Source organism: Gossypium hirsutum, chromosome A10, assembly GCF_007990345.1.
Source record: "Gossypium hirsutum isolate 1008001.06 chromosome A10, Gossypium_hirsutum_v2.1, whole genome shotgun sequence".
NCBI lineage: Eukaryota > Viridiplantae > Streptophyta > Magnoliopsida > Malvales > Malvaceae > Gossypium > Gossypium hirsutum.
Window position 1 is genome coordinate 12,516,118 of NC_053433.1, and position 18,917 is coordinate 12,535,034.

At 29.9% G+C, this 18,917-nt stretch overlaps 2 protein-coding genes across 2 annotated transcripts; both read left to right on the forward strand.

Annotated features, from left to right (window-relative positions):
• The first annotated feature begins 3,510 nt into the window (after window positions 1-3,510).
• LOC107897226 (pleiotropic drug resistance protein 1) lies at window positions 3,511-10,690 on the forward strand. The gene is made up of 24 exons (XM_041078743.1): window positions 3,511-4,123; window positions 4,235-4,355; window positions 4,453-4,541; window positions 4,639-4,723; window positions 4,842-5,001; window positions 5,116-5,192; window positions 5,380-5,433; window positions 5,537-5,627; window positions 5,718-6,019; window positions 6,109-6,390; window positions 6,477-6,793; window positions 6,915-7,075; window positions 7,176-7,279; window positions 7,369-7,525; window positions 7,627-7,695; window positions 7,795-7,946; window positions 8,038-8,370; window positions 8,557-8,847; window positions 8,934-9,017; window positions 9,122-9,255; window positions 9,349-9,576; window positions 9,658-9,829; window positions 9,931-10,185; window positions 10,267-10,690. Exons 1-24 carry the CDS (start codon window positions 3,801-3,803, stop codon window positions 10,522-10,524), a joined length of 4,299 nt encoding a protein of 1,432 aa, XP_040934677.1. The 5' UTR covers window positions 3,511-3,800; the 3' UTR covers window positions 10,525-10,690.
• A 6,377-nt stretch (window positions 10,691-17,067) lies between these two features.
• Window positions 17,068-18,386, forward strand: LOC107896082 (probable inactive 2-oxoglutarate-dependent dioxygenase AOP2). Its single transcript, XM_041078744.1, has 4 exons — window positions 17,068-17,470; window positions 17,555-17,879; window positions 17,969-18,215; window positions 18,255-18,386. The coding sequence occupies exons 1-3, from the start codon at window positions 17,097-17,099 to the stop codon at window positions 18,209-18,211; spliced, it is 942 nt and encodes a 313-aa protein (XP_040934678.1). The 5' UTR covers window positions 17,068-17,096; the 3' UTR covers window positions 18,212-18,215; window positions 18,255-18,386.
• The last annotated feature ends 531 nt before the right edge of the window (window positions 18,387-18,917 follow it).

Consider the following 18,917-nt stretch of genomic DNA (forward strand, 5'->3'; position numbering starts at 1 on the left):
ATGTTAAAAATATTTTTTTAAAAAAAATTAAAACTATATTTGTGATTATACCAAAAAATATTTATATTAAATAAAATGGAAAAATGGAAAAAAATGCAAAAAATGAAAAAGAAAATATAAATTATGAAGACTTCCATTTAATTTGCAAGATGGAAGTTGGGAAGTAGTATTAATTGGGAGGAAAATAAAAGTAAAGAAAATGAAGTGGTTGTGCTTTCCATTAATTTCCTACCTTTTCTTCTTGTTTTTTTCTTAATGTTCATATTGATATGATCACCTGCTCACGTGACTTGTAAGGCCGTTTGAAAAGGTATGTAAAGATGTAGAAGCTAAGGACAAATTAACATTTAAATATATCTCTCTTTATCTATAATCACGGCAAAACAAGCACCGGCCTGAAACTTCGTTTATGTTAATCTGATATTGTAATGATTTGAATATGAGAAAATTTGAATTTAAGAGACCTCAAGTCTAAAACTGATTTGAGCCCAAACTCAAGAGAGATCCAATCTAAAACTCAAAAAGTCTGAATTTGTAATAAATTAATATCAATAATTAGGTTAAAATATGTCATAAGTCCTTGTACTTCTCACAAATTTCAAATTTAGTCACTATATTTTTATTTCCAATAATTTAGTCTAATACTTTTCAGATTTCAAAATTCAAGTTTAATTATTAACACTGTTAAATTTTTCTGTTAACTTTATTGATGTGATATTTTGAAATAAAAAAATACTCACTTGTAAGTCATATAACTAAAAAAGTGATGTTGTAATGAATTTAAATTTAACAAAATGATTTTAATGATTAAACTTGAATTTTGAAATCTGAAAAGTAGAACTAAATTTCTAAAAAAAAGTACAAGGACTAAATAATAAATTTACAAAGGATAGGGACTCCTAGCCTATTTTAACCTAATAATTAATCTAATTATATGATGATATTTAAAATAAAAAATGATAACTATTTAATTTATCAAAATATATTTTAAATATTATATAATTATATTTAAATTTATAATTAACAATAAATCCTTTGTGTTAAATTATAAATTAAAATAAATTTTAAAAATGAATATAAAATAAATTCTAAAGCAATTATTATATATGCATAATAAATATTCAAAGTTACAAAATTTAATTTTAATTATTACATAAAATATATAATGATCCAATAAATTAACTTAATATATGAAATCAAATTTACTTACCAAATTTGTTAAACTCTGGGTTAATGAAAAATTAAAATTTGCATATATTTATTGTACCCATAATTCATATGAAAAATATCATGAAACCCTCTTAAAATAATATTTCTTGTTAATTTGAGATATTTTGATGAATATTAAATTATTTGAATTATGAAACTGATCAAATAGCACGACTTTTGTATTCATTTTTAGTAGCTTCTAAAACTTTTATAACAAGTCAAAATGGGGTATAAAAGGGTACATGGACTAAATTTGGACAATTTGTTATCATATTTTAACATTTTATGATTTTTGTTAGAATTTTTTTATTAATTACTGATAATTATTATGATTTTTTAATAATTATTTAATAATTTTTGATAATTTTATATTTTTAAATAATTTGTTGCAACTTCTTAATAATTTTAGCATTTTTTATAATATCTTGAAGGACATCTTCAATGAACTAACAAATAGATGTCTATATTCAAATATATTCAAATAAACTAACAAATAGATGTCTATATTCTAATTTATTTTGCCAATCGCATGTGTCTATTAACAGTTAAATCGATTAATGACGGTTTTCATTATCAGAAGGGCGTAATTTTTTTTAATCATTAAAGGCTTAATTGACTTGAATCTTTTATGGATTTAATTGATTTTTCTAAAAAAAATTAAAAATTCTTTAACTCTTAAGACTAAATATAATAAATATATTTCAATATTTAAAATTTAATAATAAAAAAATTCAAAGGTGAATTTAGTAATATAATAGATAATAAAGATTATTTTTGTTAATTTAAAAATTTTACCGAAATCCAAATTTGTGCCTTATATAAATTCTAGATAATAATTCAAATAAATAAAATTTATATATGTATCATATAACCATAAATATTACCTACAAATAAACAAAAAATATTACATAAAAGTCCATATACATATCATATAATAATATTAATTATGTTTATAAAATTATTATATCTTATATTTTTTAGTTATGTTATATACAATTTTCTATTACAATAATATATATAATTTTTTATCTATAAGAAGTGAATTTGTAGGTGTTATCATAATGTTAAAGTAAAAGTAGTTATTAGGTTTTAAATATAATTTATAAAATATTAAAATTATTTGAATCTATTTAAGCTCACCTGCCCAACTTGAACTGAATCTGAAAAAATCAAAGGTTAAAAAAATCTAAATTTGAAAAGGCTTGAATTTAAAAAAACTTGAGCTTGAAAAGAATCTAACCCTGATAAAAATTTGTGCCTAAAAACAATCGAGTCCGAGCTAATCGAAACTCGAAATAATTTGAATCTGAAGACAACCTAGTCCAAATCTATATGAGCTCAAATATAATATTTCACTAGTTAAAAATCCTAATTAATTATTCATTTTAGCGGCTTTTAAAAATAAAATAAAATATTAATTATACTTTTATTTTTATTAATAAAATTTATTTTATGTATTATCTATGGAAATTTTAAATTTCGAATGGCACATAGCACTTTAGAACAAGTGAATGTATAACTTTATTTAGTACCACTAAAAACCATCCCATGGTGGCAGTCATCGTACAAAAGAGTTTGACTTTTTATTTTGGGTAAAATTTTAAAAAAAGTCCCTCAAAGATATTGCTTTGTTTAAATAAGTATTTATATATTTTCTATACTTAATAAATCCTTATTATTTTCAAGTAAAAGGTTAATTTATCTTAAGATCAGTTTGGAGTTTGTTTGAGTGCAAATTAAATGTTAGGACTTCTTCAAGTATTAAGTTAAAGATTAAAGGTTTACTAAAATAAAAAAATAAATAATTGGTGTCTTATATAAAAATTATGAATATTTATTTAAATAAAATAGTTCCTCTTATTTTCAATTTTAAGATAAATGTTGGAAAAAATACAAGATCGCATATCTACACTACCATATATATATATAAGAGGAAGACATTCCTCATTTTAATTTTTGATTATACAATAATTATCAATTTTATTATTTAATATCGAAATCGAGAGAAATTAGAAACATCTTTTTATGTTTTAAATTTTTTATTTAAATATTTTATTTTAAATAAAATATTTAAAAAATTATAAACATTAGATTACAGCTAGCCATACTAAATTATTTTGGTTTCTCCTAGTAACAACTAAAATAAAGATTTTGAGTGAGTAATAAATGTTAAAAATGAACCATCGAGTGGTGGCAAAGAGATGAGTCAAAGATGGGCGGTTCTTCAGTTTCCACAGTGTTTTTATTACGCGACAGACACATGGACTTTCACAAGTTTTTTGGGAAAATTCCTTGTTTTATGAGTATACGTAAGAAAACACGTTGGGAAGTATTGAAGATATGTATAACAAAAACTAACAGACTTCCTTTGAATATATATATATATATAGCAAGAACTAACAAAATTTTTTGACAACATACATCCTGTTTCTGTTTTCTTTTGTTGTTTCAGTTTTCAAAGTTGTAGTGTTTTTCCTCAATTTAAATTCTCGTTTTTTTCTTGGTTAAAACTACGTTCTTTTTGCTTTGATTTGAGCTCCTAAAACGTGAAGTTTTTGATAAGTTTTGGAGGGTGTTAGCGTATTTTCGTAATGCAGGGTGCTGATATTTATAGAGCTAGTGGTAGTTTACGGAGGAGTCCTTCGGCATGGATAAACAATGACCTGGAGGTATTTTCAAGGTCTTCTCGAGAAGAGGATGATGAAGAAGCTTTAAAGTGGGCAGCACTTGAGAAACTACCTACTGTTTCTCGTCTCAGGAAAGGTATATTGACTAGTTCTGAAGGTGGTGCCAGTGAAATCAATATTCATGACCTTGGGTGGGTAGAACGGAAGGCTTTGCTTGAGCGGTTGGTTAAAGTAGCAGAGGAAGATAATGAGAAGTTCTTGTTGAAGCTCAAGAACCGTGTAGCTAGGTATACAACTTTTTCTTTTTAATGTTTGGTTACTAGGAAAATGCAATGGAAAGAATTAAAGATCCAGTCTCATGTAACGATAACGGTATGAAATGAGTCCTTTTTTTTCAGGGTTGGCATTGATTTTCCCACAATTGAAGTCCGGTTTGAACATCTAAATATTGAAGCTGAAGCTTTTGTTGGGACCAATGCTTTGCCAACAATTCTTAATTTCATTACTAGTTTATTTGAGGTAGCAACCTGGAAACATACTCTCTACTTTTTACCATTTAAGAGTTTTGTTTTCTTAGGATCATTTCTCAAGTTTCACTTTGTATTGTAAATTACAGGGTTTCTTGATTGATATGGGTATTCTTTCTAGTAGAAAGAAAAAGCTGACCATCCTCAATGATGTCAGTGGCATCATTAAGCCGAGCAGGTAACAATGGTGATATTAATTTTTATTTTTATTATGAAATTAAAAGTTGTGGCGATTCTAGATTTACTCTGTCATTGTTCTCATGTACTTATTACAGGCTGACATTGCTTTTGGGTCCTCCAAGTTCTGGGAAGACCACTCTTTTGTTAGCTTTGGCTGGAAAACTTGATCCTGCTCTCAAGGTGCTTGAGAAATTTACCTTTTTCTTTTAATCGCTTTCCTATCTTGGCTTCTTGCCTTTTGCGTTAACTTCTTTGTCATTGTTTTGATATCTAATTTGATAGTGGAATTCTTTCGCAGTGTTCGGGGAAAGTGACATATAATGGGCATGGCTTGGATGAGTTTGTGCCACAGAGAACAGCTGCCTATATCAGTCAACATGATCTTCACAATGGAGAAATGACTGTGAGGGAAACTTTGGCCTTTTCTGCAAGATGCCAAGGGGTTGGAGACCGCTATGGTAAGTTTGATTGATTTCCAGCCCTTTTGATCTTTTTCCCACTATTGGAACAATATGAATGCTGTTTTTTTAAAACTTTAAATCTTGAAAATTTGTTGTTTTGGGGGTTTACAGAGCTGTTAGCGGAGTTGTCAAGAAGAGAGAAACAAGCAAACATTAAACCTGATCCTGATATGGATGTTTACATGAAGGTAAGAACTAAAATGCCATTGTACTATAAACTATGGATTGACATTTTCATTCATGACAACAGGAAAGAGTTGATTGATAATCAGATTTGGGATTTAAATTAAGATTGAATCTGTATGACAAGGATTTCCATATATTTGAGAGAACCATGTATTCTTCATCATTTACTTGTCTTTCCTAATATTTCAGGCAGTAGCAACAGAAGGTCAGGAAGCAAATGTAATCACAGATTATGTTCTAAAGGCAAGAGTTATAAAAATTTGAAGTATATTGAAAGACTTGCAAGAAGCACTGTTATAAATGAAAATTTCATTACTTATTGAGTACTTTGCTATAAATTTTATAGGTTTTAGGACTAGAAGTATGTGCAGACATTATGGTAGGAGATGAAATGTTAAGGGGTATCTCTGGAGGACAGAGGAAGCGTGTCACGACTGGTAAGTCATGATATCAATTAATCCATTCATTCGATATGTAAATTTCCCTAAACTTTTTATCATGAAATTTGAATCTGTTAAACCATTTAGGTGAAATGCTGGTTGGACCAGCAAAGGTACTGTTTATGGATGAGATATCTACTGGCCTGGACAGCTCCACAACTTTCCAAATTGTGAACTCCCTCAAGCAAACTGTTCACATCCTTAATGGAACTGCAATCATCTCTCTTCTCCAACCAGCTCCAGAGACTTATAATCTTTTTGATGACATCATTCTCCTTTCTGATGGCCAGATAGTATATCAGGGTCCTCGTGAACATGTGTTGAGCTTCTTTGAATCTATGGGCTTCAAGTGTCCGGAGAGAAAAGGAGTGGCTGACTTCTTGCAAGAAGTAAGTTTTGATGGAGGTTTTGATCCTTTTTTTCCATTGGGACCAAGTTGCTCTTCTATCGCATTTACCTTGACTTTGTTCATTTGCAGGTTACATCAAGGAAAGATCAACAACAGTATTGGGTACATAAAGATCAACCTTATAGGTTTGTCACAGCCAACGAATTCTCTGAGGCATTCCAATCATTTCATGTGGGAAAGAAACTTAGAGATGAACTTGGTGTTCCATATGAAAAGACAAAGAGCCACCCAGCTGCTTTGACAACCAAAAAATATGGTGTTGGAAGGAAAGAGTTGCTCGAAGCTTGCATCTCAAGGGAATATCTGCTGATGAAGAGAAACTCTTTCGTGTACATTTTCAAGTTTATACAAGTATGTACTAATGAAACTCGATTCTTGTACTACAATTATCAAGGTTGAAACAACGACTTTTAACTTTATTTTCTTTGTGCTACCAGCTATCAATAATGGCATTCATTACTATGACGCTCTTCCTGAGGACTGAGATGAGAAATGATTCAATTGAAGGGGGAGGAATCTATATGGGGGCCTTGTTTTTTGGCTTGATCGCAATCATGTTTAATGGGATGTCTGAGATTTCTATGACCATTGCTAAGCTTCCTGTCTTTTTCAAGCAGAGAGACCTCCTATTCTTTCCTTCATGGGCATATGCTTTACCAACATGTATACTCAAGATCCCCATCTCATTTTTAGAAGTTTCCTTATGGGTGTTTCTTACCTACTATGTCATTGGATTTGATCCGAATGTTGAAAGGTAAAGAAAATGAATTGACAATAAAAATATCGAGGAGAACTTGACTAGTACCATTTATAGTATAGTTGTTTGTTTATTAGCTCTGATCTAAATTTATGTGAAAGTGATTTGTCTGGCACAGGTTGTTTAGGCAATACCTCATCCTTGTTCTGGTGACCCAAATGTCTTCAGGATTGTTCCGATTTATTGCTGCAGCTGGTAGAAACATGGTTGTCGCTAACACTTTCGGAGCTTTTGCTTTGCTCATACTTTTTGCATTAGGTGGCTTTGTCCTATCACGAGGTACATATGAGAAGTCCTAAAAATAGCTCAAAAGATTGAACTTTTGATGGAAAATGGAATTTGTAATTGATTTTCTTTGTTCAATGTCACAATGTCACAGAGGATATAAAGAAATGGTGGATATGGGGCTACTGGATTTCCCCTATGATGTATGGACAAAATGCATTGATGGTTAATGAATTCCTTGGAAACCAATGGAGAAGAGTAATGTTTTGAATTTGTAATGTCTACTGATTTCTGAATTTCATCTCCTAATAATCTATTGATATTTTATGTTTTCTTTCATATTGAAGATTCTTCCGGGCTCAAATGAACCACTTGGAATTTCAATTTTAAAGTCTAGGGGTTTCTTCCAAGATCCACGGTGGTATTGGTTTGGAGTAGGGGGATTGCTTGGATTCATAGTATTGTTCAACTTCTTTTATACTATGGCGCTTGCCTATTTAAAGCGTGAGTATAGCTTTATTGGCAGCTACTTATAGTCTTAAGAACTTATATTTCTTTTAAATTAAGTGTTATTTTCTTACTCGTTTTTGCAAATAAATATGCAGCTTTTGAGAAGATTCAGGCTCTAATATCAGAAGAACTAGAAGAAAAAGAGAAAGCCGAAAGTAGCTCAGGTGGTTTAACTAGTTCAAGTATTAGAGCTCATTTAGTTTTTACATTCTTGTGTTTGTGTACAAGTTGATGTGTTTGTTCTAAATATAATTGAAATGCAGAGGTTCAAGATGACACTAAAACAAGCATCTCATCCAAGTCATCGTCTATGGATGAAGTAACCACTGGGAACAAGAAAAAAGGAATGGTTCTCCCATTTGAACCCCATTCCATCACATTTGATGACATTATCTATTCAGTTGATATGCCGCAGGTAACATAAACTTCCAATGTATGAATATCATATGTTTGTTCTTTTTATGTCCTAATAAAATAGTGTATTTGATTGGATTGAAACTATACAGGAAATAAAAGAACAAGGTGTCAATGAAGATAAATTGGTGCTATTAAAGGGTGTTAGTGGTTCTTTTAGACCAGGAGTTCTCACAGCTCTCATGGGTGTTAGTGGTGCTGGCAAAACCACTCTGATGGATGTGCTTGCTGGCAGAAAAACTAGTGGTTATATCGAGGGGAACATCACTGTTTCAGGTTTTCCAAAGAAGCAAGAAACATTTGCTCGAGTATCTGGATATTGCGAGCAAAATGACATTCACTCTCCTCATGTCACTGTGTATGAATCCTTGCTCTATTCTGCTTGGCTTCGACTACCGAAAAAGGTCAATGCTGAAACCAGAAAGGTTGGCATTCATTGCATCCTAAGCCTTTTCAAGTCTCTTACTCTACTTTGTTACAAGTTAGAGGTTTTTACTGAGGCAATAACACATTAATGATCCTAAGAGCAGAGGCAAACGAAATAACGCATTTTCCTAATGATTACTTTGGCTTGAATTATATTGATGTTTTATTTCACCTTGTGTTATTAGATGTTTATAGATGAAGTCATGGATCTTGTGGAACTGAATCCATTAAAGCAAGCACAAGTCGGTTTACCTGGTGTAAATGGTTTATCAACCGAGCAGAGGAAAAGGCTTACTATAGCTGTTGAGCTTGTGGCTAACCCCTCTATCATCTTCATGGATGAGCCAACTTCAGGGCTTGATGCAAGAGCAGCTGCAATTGTTATGAGGACAGTTAGGAACACAGTGGACACTGGAAGAACAGTTGTCTGCACCATTCATCAACCAAGTATCGACATATTTGAAGCATTTGATGAGGTGAGAAGTGAGAACTATGAAATATTAGTTTGAAAATAAGTTGGTTCTTTGCTTAATTGTATTACTGAGAAAACATGCCATTGCAGCTATTCCTTATGAAGCGGGGAGGACAAGAGATATATGTGGGGCCATTAGGACACCATTCCAAACATCTTATTGATTATTTTGAGGTGAGATAAAATGAAATACCAAAAATTACGAAGTTTGTTAACGTAGTCATTTCCCTGTTCATATTTACTATATCTATAACTTGATATATGTTCACCTACTTCAGGGAATTCAAGGAGTTAGCAAAATCAAAGATAGCTACAATCCAGCAACATGGATGTTGGAAGTTAGCACAACAGCACAGGAATTAGCTTTAGGTGTTGATTTTGCTGATACCTACAAAAAGTCAGAGTTATACAAGTAATAATCAACACTGCAAGAATCTGTTTACTTTTAACTCAACATAAGATTATATGAGCTTGAATTTAAAACTGATGAATGTCAATTGTTTAGGAGAAACAAAACTCTTATTAAAGATTTAAGCAAACCGGCTCCTGGTTCAAAGGAACTCTATTTTCCAACTCAGTTCTCTCAGCCATTCTTGACTCAGTGTGCTGCTTGCTTATGGAAGCAACGGTGGTCATATTGGCGCAACCCCGCTTATACTGCTGTGAGATTACTTTTTACTACTGTCATAGCATTGATGTTTGGGACACTATTCTGGGACCTCGGCACTAAAACGTAAGCTAAGTACAAATGCTCAGCTTCATCGTTGGACTTTTATCATATTCATATATCTATTGTCATATTGTAAATTTACAGGAGAAAAAGGCAAGATCTGGCCAATGCAATGGGTTCAATGTATGCTGCTGTTCTTTTCCTTGGTATCCAAAATGCTGCATCCGTGCAGCCCGTGGTGGCTGTTGAAAGGACAGTCTTTTATAGAGAAAAAGCTGCTGGAATGTATTCTGCCATGCCATATGCAATTGCTCAGGTAAGTCTTTTTCCTTTTTTAGTTGAAGAGTTCTCACTCTGGAAAGAAAATTGTTTAAAAATAGGTGCATTAGAATTGACTTTCACATCTTGCAACTGCAGGTTTTAATCGAGATACCTTATATTTTCGTTCAAGCTGTTGTGTATGGCCTTATAGTGTATGTGATGATTGGGTTCGAATGGACTGCTGCCAAGTTCTTGTGGTATCTCTTCTTCATGTACTTCACCTTATTGTACTTCACCTTCTATGGCATGATGGCAGTGGCTGTCACTCCAAATCACCACATTGCAGGCATAGTTTCCTCAGCATTCTATGGAATATGGAATGTCTTCTCTGGATTCGTCATCCCACGCCCGGTAAGTGTTGTTTTCTCAAGTTCTTAATATATTCACTCATTTTCCGGACAACTAACTTTTTCCCCACTCCTTAATTTATAGAGAATTCCTATATGGTGGAGATGGTACTACTATATTTGCCCAGTATCTTGGACCTTGTATGGGTTGGTTGTTTCACAATTTGGAGATATTCAGGATGTCCTTGAGAATGGTCAGACGGTCGAACAATACTTGAGAAATTATTTGGGCTTCAAACATGAATTCATTGGAATTGTAGCAGTTATAATTATTGCTTTCACAATACTCTTTGGTGCAATCTTCACTGTCTCCATAAGGTTGTTTAATTTCCAAATACGCTAGAGTTTTCTTTCAATCTTTCTAGTGTTTAGCAGATCCATCTTTATAATGCTAAGATATTAGAAAAGAAGCATGTCTACACATTTTTTTCATTACAAGCTACAATTTCTTACTTCCATTGTGACATATGTATACCATTAATCCATGATTAAAAGTTCTTTTGTTTTTATTTAACAAATCCAATGCAGTCTTATTCTTCTTTTTTTTTTTCATTTCTGTATTTGTAAATGATAAAAGAAGCAACTTCATGGCTGAAGATTCTTTTTATTGCTATGAGAACTCGTCTTGTCCAATTATGATCAAATCCAAATTTATCGGTAAACCTTTGATTAAGGTTTCAAAAAAGAAAAAAAAAATTCGAATCCAAAAAGTTTAATAATTTGAATTTGACTCCAATTCTGAGATCAGTTGATTTTTATAATAATTTATACTTAAATAATTATATTGATGAAATTTTTTAAATGAATTTAAAAGAAAATTTTGTACTTGTTAATTATTTGACCAAATATTCATCATAATGTTCACTTTTCAATCTGATAATTGTGTATTTATTAATTGGTATTATTTATAAAATTATGCTACACCCAAAATAAATTATTTAACAAATATATTTATATATAAAAAATGAGGCTTTATTTTAAATGAAAAAGTAGAAATATTAAAAAATAATATCAACATTTTATAAGAATATTATGTTTTAAATATAATAATTTGGGTTGAACCCCAAACAATTTATTTTCCATCACAATTATCAAAAAATAAAAAATAAAATAACAGGTCAAAAATTAAAATTATATCTTTTTTAATGGACTTATTATTGATGGAGTTGGATAGAAAATGAGATGATTATAAAAAGCTTAATAGAAAAATAATAATATAAAATAAAAAGCAATCTCAACCGACAATTAACATCAGCTGTAGAACAGGTTCAAGAGATCTTGCATTCAAAGACTTGGTCTACAGCAATATGCCCCCCCTCAAGATGCTTAGTATGCGGCAATGTCTAGCTTGAATAGATGGCGATCAAATGCTGGTTTCTCAAGTAGCTTGGTGAATGTATCTATTAACTGATCAGCTTGTTGGGGATCAACACGTATAAACAACAAAATAGAAAATGTGGAGAAGATCGAACACAAATTTTACATAAAAAACTCTTCTGAAGAGGATAAAAATCATGGGTAAAAGAAGTTTCGGCTTTTCACTAAATGAATAAACAAACAATAGTATAATATAGAAAAAATAAACTTAAATGTACTAAACGTACAAATCCAGACCCCGAAAACAAAACTATAACTCTTATAAAGTTCTCCAAAAAGGAGTATAAAATTCCCTCAATATTTATTACAAAAAACTCTTGTCAAAACTTATCTGCGACTACATCTTGTTGCCTCCCCCTTCCCCCCCCCAAAAAAAGCTCTACAGTACTAGTAATGGCCTTTTTAATTGGCATCACAAAGTAAGGATACAAGACCCCTTCAAATAGACTAAGATTAGAGGTCTAATCATTCTAAAATATCCTTAGAGTAATTAGAGTTTAACTGAGAAAAATAGCAGAGTTTAACTGGGAGAAGAAACTTGATTTATGTGGGGGAACATGTTGCAACGTCCCCATTCATGTTATCACAACATCGGGAAACTTCTCGTCGTGACGTCATCGTCTATTCGGCTGAATATACAAAGTACACCCCACAAGTAGCATACAAAAGACCAAATTGCAACTGAAGTGAAACTCCACAACAATATGTTTCATTCGATGCCAAGTTCCATACCTTTTACAACAAGTGACCCAACTCACCAAATTAGCAACTTCACTTTGTTATCAAAGATCTGGATCTCTCTTTTAAGTTTTCCTATTACAAACATAGCTTGAAAACCAAGTAAATTTCCTCGTTTTAGCATTCAATGCACTGTCGATTATAAGTTCCTTAATGAATGTATAAGTGCTAAAACTCTCTATAGAAAACTTATACAAATCTCAAATATTTAAACTACTTTCAACTTACTAACATACTATATTAATTACAATCAATCTTCATTGGAAAGTAGGAAGATAATCAACACGGAGAATATCTTCAATAAGTCTAGGATAAGTCTTCAAATCTTCTAGATATGTTACCAAGTTACCCGATTCGATCTAATCCAATCTCTTAAAGCAGTGAAGTCAATTTTCTTGATCCAATCCAACGCAATCTTTAAGATATATTTCTATAAACAGTTTGGACATCATAGATGAGCTTGCACACACTGAAAATATTAGCAAAGATCACAACTCAGGTTTTGTTTACAAAAATTGTCAATTTGTAAATATGGCAAGTTATGAGGCTAAGCAGTGCTAGATGTAGTGGGCACTAGACTTGTTCATTGGTCGAGCTACCCACCAAGCCTGAAATTTGGGAGGGTTTGAGCAAAATTATTAGGCTAAAAAAAATGAGCTTGGACAAAAAAATTAGACCCATTAAAAATATAAGCTAGGCTCGGGCTTGAACATTCAAGGCTTGAGCTCGACCTGACCCGGCTTGTTTTAAGTTTATAATACTTTATATTATATTATTTTTATATATTATGTAATTTAGAACACATTAAAAAGATAAATCTATACTAAATATATAATACTATTCTAATGTAAAGATTAAAATAATGTTAAGATGACTGTATAAAAAATTTCAAAGAAATAAAAAATGTAGAAAATTATTAAACATTAATATAATATAATATAATATAAATAATTTTTAAAAAATAAAAATAATATGAGAGGGTCTAAAATAAGCTTGGGTTAGCTTTTTGTAAATATGGGCGAGTTTGAACAAGTACAAAGTATGTTAATATCATATTTAGGCCTGGCTCAACCTGATTCATTATCACCTCTAATGGGCACCATGGTAGTAAATTTTGCATCGGTTCTGGTCATATTGACTGGTGCACATTGTTCTAGTGCTAAAAGAGAACAAGCAACACTCCTTTCTGCACTGGTGAAAATTTCGGTTGGTATTGATCGGCTGGAACATGGTGTATCAGTCAATGCATAAATAATATTAAAAAATATAAAATTCTTAACTATTTATTATTATGCTAAAAACGTAATTGGAAGGAATTGACTAATAAAAAAAGATTACACAGGAAAAAAAATTAACGTTATATACTTTTACATTTAAAATATAAAAATAAAAATATAATAAAATAACCCAATCACCTGGTTATCAAAGGAAAAAAAATCATCACTCATCATTCATTTCATTTATTGAAAAAATCCTCTTACCCATTGACTTTTTTTTTCTTGTTAATTTTGAATTTATTGAATGATAATTTTTATTTGTAGAGTATTGATGAATATTTTATATTATTGATGGATATTTCATATTAAAAATTTAGTTAATATCACTTATTTAATATTTGTAAATATTTTTTAAAATGTCAAGAGATTTGAAATGATACATTGAAATAAAACGATCTCGATACTTATAATTCTAATAAAAAAATGGTGCGTCCATCAATGCGATACTATCTTACTAAGTACTGCTCGTGACACTCGTCTCATAACTGCCTTAACATAAATTATTAACTATGACATTCATTATTTATTACAATAGTATTAATATGTCAATGCAATCTTTTTAATTATTTGTTAATATATTGATCATTTATTAATCTTATTAATCTAAATCTTGTAATTTATTTATATTACTTAAATGTATGACAAAATTAGTATCACAAGTAAATTCGACCTCACTTAAACATTCAATAAGGGTCCGTTTGTTTACATGTAAAAGGTTTTACGAAAAATATTTTCTGCATTTTCCTGTGTTTGTTTCACAAAAAATAGTTTGGTCAATGAAAAATGACTTATAGGTCAAGGTAAAATAAGCTTTTTCCTGTCAAATGACTTACCCTTCGAAAAGCGTAAGTCATTTTCCGGAAAAGAGTTCATCTATAGATAATTTTATTTTTTTTATAAAAATTAACTTAAATCAAGCTTAAAATTATTATATTGATAATAAGTTTTATTTTTATTTTTAAAATATTTAAAATATTATATTTTTTAATATTATTAAACAAACATATTTAATTATTTATATTTAGTCTTATAATAAATTATTAATATAATAAATATAATTTATTATTTTAATAAATTATTTAATATTTAAATTTTATTTTAATAATAAATTTTAAAAATAATAATTTTAAATAATATTATTCACATATTATTGAAAATATTCAATATTAATATTTTAATAATAAATATTTATTACAATTATAAATATATTAATAATAAATGTTTTGTAGTATAAAGTTTAAAATATGTCATATGTCTATGTACACTTCACAAATTTGTAATTTAGTCTTTGTACTTTTATTTTCAAGAATTTAGTCCCTGTACTTTTCAAATTTGAAAATCAAGTCCAATTGTTGACATCATTAATATTTTTGGTCAATTTTTGTTGATGCCACATTTTAAAATAAAAAATACTCACTTAGTAGTCATGCAATTAAAAAATGATGTTGTAATGAATCTGAATTTAACATAATATTTTTAATAAATGCAAAAACAATGTAAAATATAAAATTATAGATAAAAGTAAATTCAATTAAACAATGAAAAAAAAAGAAAATCTCAAATATATGTTTAACAACTTTTATGAAATATCTTTAAGAAATCTACCAAACAACAGAAAATATTTTACACAAATTCATCTAAACATCAGAAAATATTAGCTTTTTCAGAGAAGTAAATCATTTTTTGCAGAAATTAATTTCAGTGAAACAAACGGAGCCTAAATATTATTATGGAGAAATTTTTTGTATATAAAATTTATAAAATAAGATTTAAAAGAAGAAGAATATGTTTTGTAGTTGTGCCACATGTACTATTGGGTTGTTTTCGCCAGATCATTATGTATGGTGAAAGATGAGCCATAGACAAGATTGATGAAATGGAGAGAAATTTAATTAGTTTGTTTCAACAAACTTTATTCTTTGTACAACGATTAAAATTATTAAAAACAAAACACATGATTAACATCCTTTTAATTATATTTACGCCTAAAATGATAAATTGAACCTGCTCCTCGCTAAATTTCAAATTTTGATTAATAAAACAAGATTGAGTTTAATTAATTAGAATGAATACAAATTAATGAAGATATTTTTTATTCACTTGAGTTTGGAAAACACATTATATCGTTTAAAACAATCAATATTATCATCTTCTAATAATTTTGATAATGACCTGCTTAAGTTTTTTTTTTTATATTGACATGTTGCCTTATTTGAAAACAAATAAAAAATATTTAATGAATATGCATAATTTTGCGATTAAATACATACAAACTTAATAGCTCCAAATAAATAAAAAATATCATTAAACTCGACTATATTTCAAAAAAAAAAAAAAAAAGAAAAGAAAGTAATTGTTTTTACTTTATGGTGTGTTTATTAGTATTGCAATAAAGAGAAGAAGTTGTATGAAACTGTAATTCTATGTCATCTTTATCCTTTTTGAATAGGAGAATGACAAATCAGATTTTTCTTTTTATTGAAAAAGGATAAAAATGACATAGAATAATAGTTTTATACAATGTTTAAAGCTAAATGGAAATAGAGGGATGGTATGAGAGTATAATTTGGTTGAGACCTAAGAAAAAAAACCATTAAAATATTGAGATACAAGGGCTATGCCTATGAAGATACATGCATTAACAAGAAATCACACTTTAATATTAAAGCATTAAAATATCTTCAAAAAAACATCAAGTAGCCAAGTCACAACATAAAAAACAAAAGAGTGAGACGGTAAATGCTTGTAGAGGAGTTAAATTTGAAAACTTGGACTGTTACATTTTTACATGGCTCAAAGGTTCCCTTTGCATCGTTGCGTTTTAAAGTCTAGAGACGAAGATGCTAAGTTCTCCTCTTTGGTACAAAAAAAATGCCCTCACCCCTTTTAACTGTTCCTTGCTTATGCTTGTAAAAGAACCTCTCCTTAACTTCCCAGGGAGTTCATCTTTTAAACTAGAAAGATTTCCCCCATTTCCATCTTTTCAACCACATCTACATGTAATATTATATTATCTACGTTATAAGTTATAGATATAACCAGTTAACCATACACATATATATATTATTTAATTTAAAAGTTATAAAATTAACTTTTTCATTTTATATAGAGTTAAAAATATCACATGGCACTAAACAGATATAAGTTGAGAGTTAAATTTATTATTATATTGATTTTTTTAATGTCACGTAATAATTTTAATAAGAGTGATAAAAATGACCAAATTATGTAATGTGGGTGCTTAAATTGCAAATTTTTTTTATTTTTGGTGTCTAAAATAAAAGTTTTTGATAATTAAGTGACTATATGTATAATTTAACCTTAAAAAATACATATAATAAAATAATAGTTTAGGTAAAAAAATGGGGGGGAAAAAAAACATTACCTACCGGTACTTAGTACATTCAAGGATTTGCTAGAATTTTATTAATTTGTTTGTTTTTTTATTAACACCTATGGTCCTTTATAAGAATCATGAAACTTGAAGAAATCTTAATCTTATCTGGGTTTGAAGGCATTAATTATGGGTTCCGAATCAACGCCCACTCTTCCGATTCTAGATTTCTCCAATGCAGAATTGAAGCCTGGAACAGATTCTTGGTTGGTAGCATGCAAAAAGGTTACACATGCACTTGAACAGTATGGTTGTTTTATAATAGAATACGATAAATTTCCATTACAACTTCACAATCAAGTGTTTTCCCTCTTGGAAGAACTGTTCCTTCTCCCAACAGAAACGAAAATGAAGAACCGATACGAAAAGCCCTTGAATGGCTATGTCGGACAAATCCCCAAGCTACCTCTCCATGAAAGCTTGGGCATCGATAACGCTACTTCTATAGAGGGAACTCGGTTCTTCACCAATTTAATGTGGCCCCAAGGAAATGATCGTTTCTGGTATTCATCAAAAATTTTTCTCTCTCTCAAGTATGTTTTGATTTGTTACTAATTGGGTTTTCTCTTTATTGCATTGCTACTTAGTGAATATATTTCCAAGTATGCAAAGGTAGTAGCGGGGTTGGATCAAATGGTGACCAGAATGATATTTGAGAGTTATGGTGTGGAGAGATACCATGATGCTTATACTGATACAACAACCTACCTTCTACGGCTGCTGAAGAATCGAGCTCCACAGCAAAGTGAGCCTACTCTAGGGTTTATTACTCATACTGACAAGAGTTTTACGACGATACTTCATCAAAACCAAGTCAATGCTTTAGAGGTTGAAACAAGGGATGGGAATCGGATTAATGTTGACTTCTCATCTCCTTCCTCCTTTGTGGTCATTGCGGGCGATGCACTCATGGTGAGTCTGCGTAACATATTATATGCTACTTGTAATCTTACTCTTCCTACTGATTATCATTGTTCTTTTTGGTGTGTTAATTAATTTAGGCATGGAGTAACGACCGGGTACTTTCTCCAAGACACCAAGTAGTAATGAGCGGGAACATAGACAGATATTCACTGGGGCTATTTGCCTTCAACAATGGAACAATTCAAGTGCCTGAAGAGCTTGTTGACGACCTACATCCCCTCAAATATAATACCTTCGACCATTTGGGGCTCCTTCGCTTCTATCGCACAGACGAGGGATACAACTCCAAATGTCCTATTAAAGCCTATTGTGGTGTTTGATTTTCTTTATATATATATAGATATAGTTGATGTAATAATAGAACTTTGTCGTGTGAAATCTCTAATGTCTAGTTCGTAAATTCCTAGGTGTGGCTCTGGTTCCGCATATGTCCTCAAACTTGTATGAATGCTGCAATGGCTTTGTAAACTTTTATATTGCAATAACAAAGGACTTCAAAAAATTGGTAGACTTCACTTTTACTGCCGTTATGGATTATCATTATTTTCTCTTTTCTTTTATTCTGCTTCTCAACTAGGTAACAAATAATAAAGAATTTATCAGCAAAATTTTGATATGTTGGAAAAAAAATAAATTTGAAAGATTTTGATTTAACATGAACATATAAAACCTATATGCATGTGATACACAAACTAGTTGAAAATTGAAGAAGAATTTCATACTTATCACCAAATAAACATATGGTCCTTCAATTATATTTCTTTTCTCGTATTAGTATTTCAACCATCATTTTATTTTATTAAAAAATTATCGATCGATGTTATGACAACTTTTTCATTTTAAGAATAACTTAGACAGAAATAATAATTTAAATATGAAAGTGGGATAAACAAGTTTAAATGCTAAAGTAATAAAAAAATAAGAATTAAATTATAAATTAAACCATTTTAAAATAATCATAAGTAGTATTTATGTGTAATTTATTTACCACACAAGTTGTAATATATTTGAAATAAAGGTTTCTAA

Excerpts from the sequence above, each read along its gene's own strand:
- LOC107897226 (XM_041078743.1), top strand. The coding sequence starts at position 3,801 with ATGCAGGGTGCTGATATTTATAGAGCTAGTGGTAGTTTACGGAGGAGT. Across the intron at positions 7,076-7,175 it reads TGGCTTTGTCCTATCACGAG|AGGATATAAAGAAATGGTGG; the intron begins GTACATATGAGA and ends ACAATGTCACAG. Across the intron at positions 9,830-9,930 it reads TGCCATATGCAATTGCTCAG|GTTTTAATCGAGATACCTTA; the intron begins GTAAGTCTTTTT and ends TTGCAACTGCAG.
- LOC107896082 (XM_041078744.1), top strand. The coding sequence starts at position 17,097 with ATGGGTTCCGAATCAACGCCCACTCTTCCGATTCTAGATTTCTCCAAT. Across the intron at positions 17,471-17,554 it reads CAAGGAAATGATCGTTTCTG|TGAATATATTTCCAAGTATG; the intron begins GTATTCATCAAA and ends ATTGCTACTTAG. Across the intron at positions 17,880-17,968 it reads TTGCGGGCGATGCACTCATG|GCATGGAGTAACGACCGGGT; the intron begins GTGAGTCTGCGT and ends TAATTAATTTAG.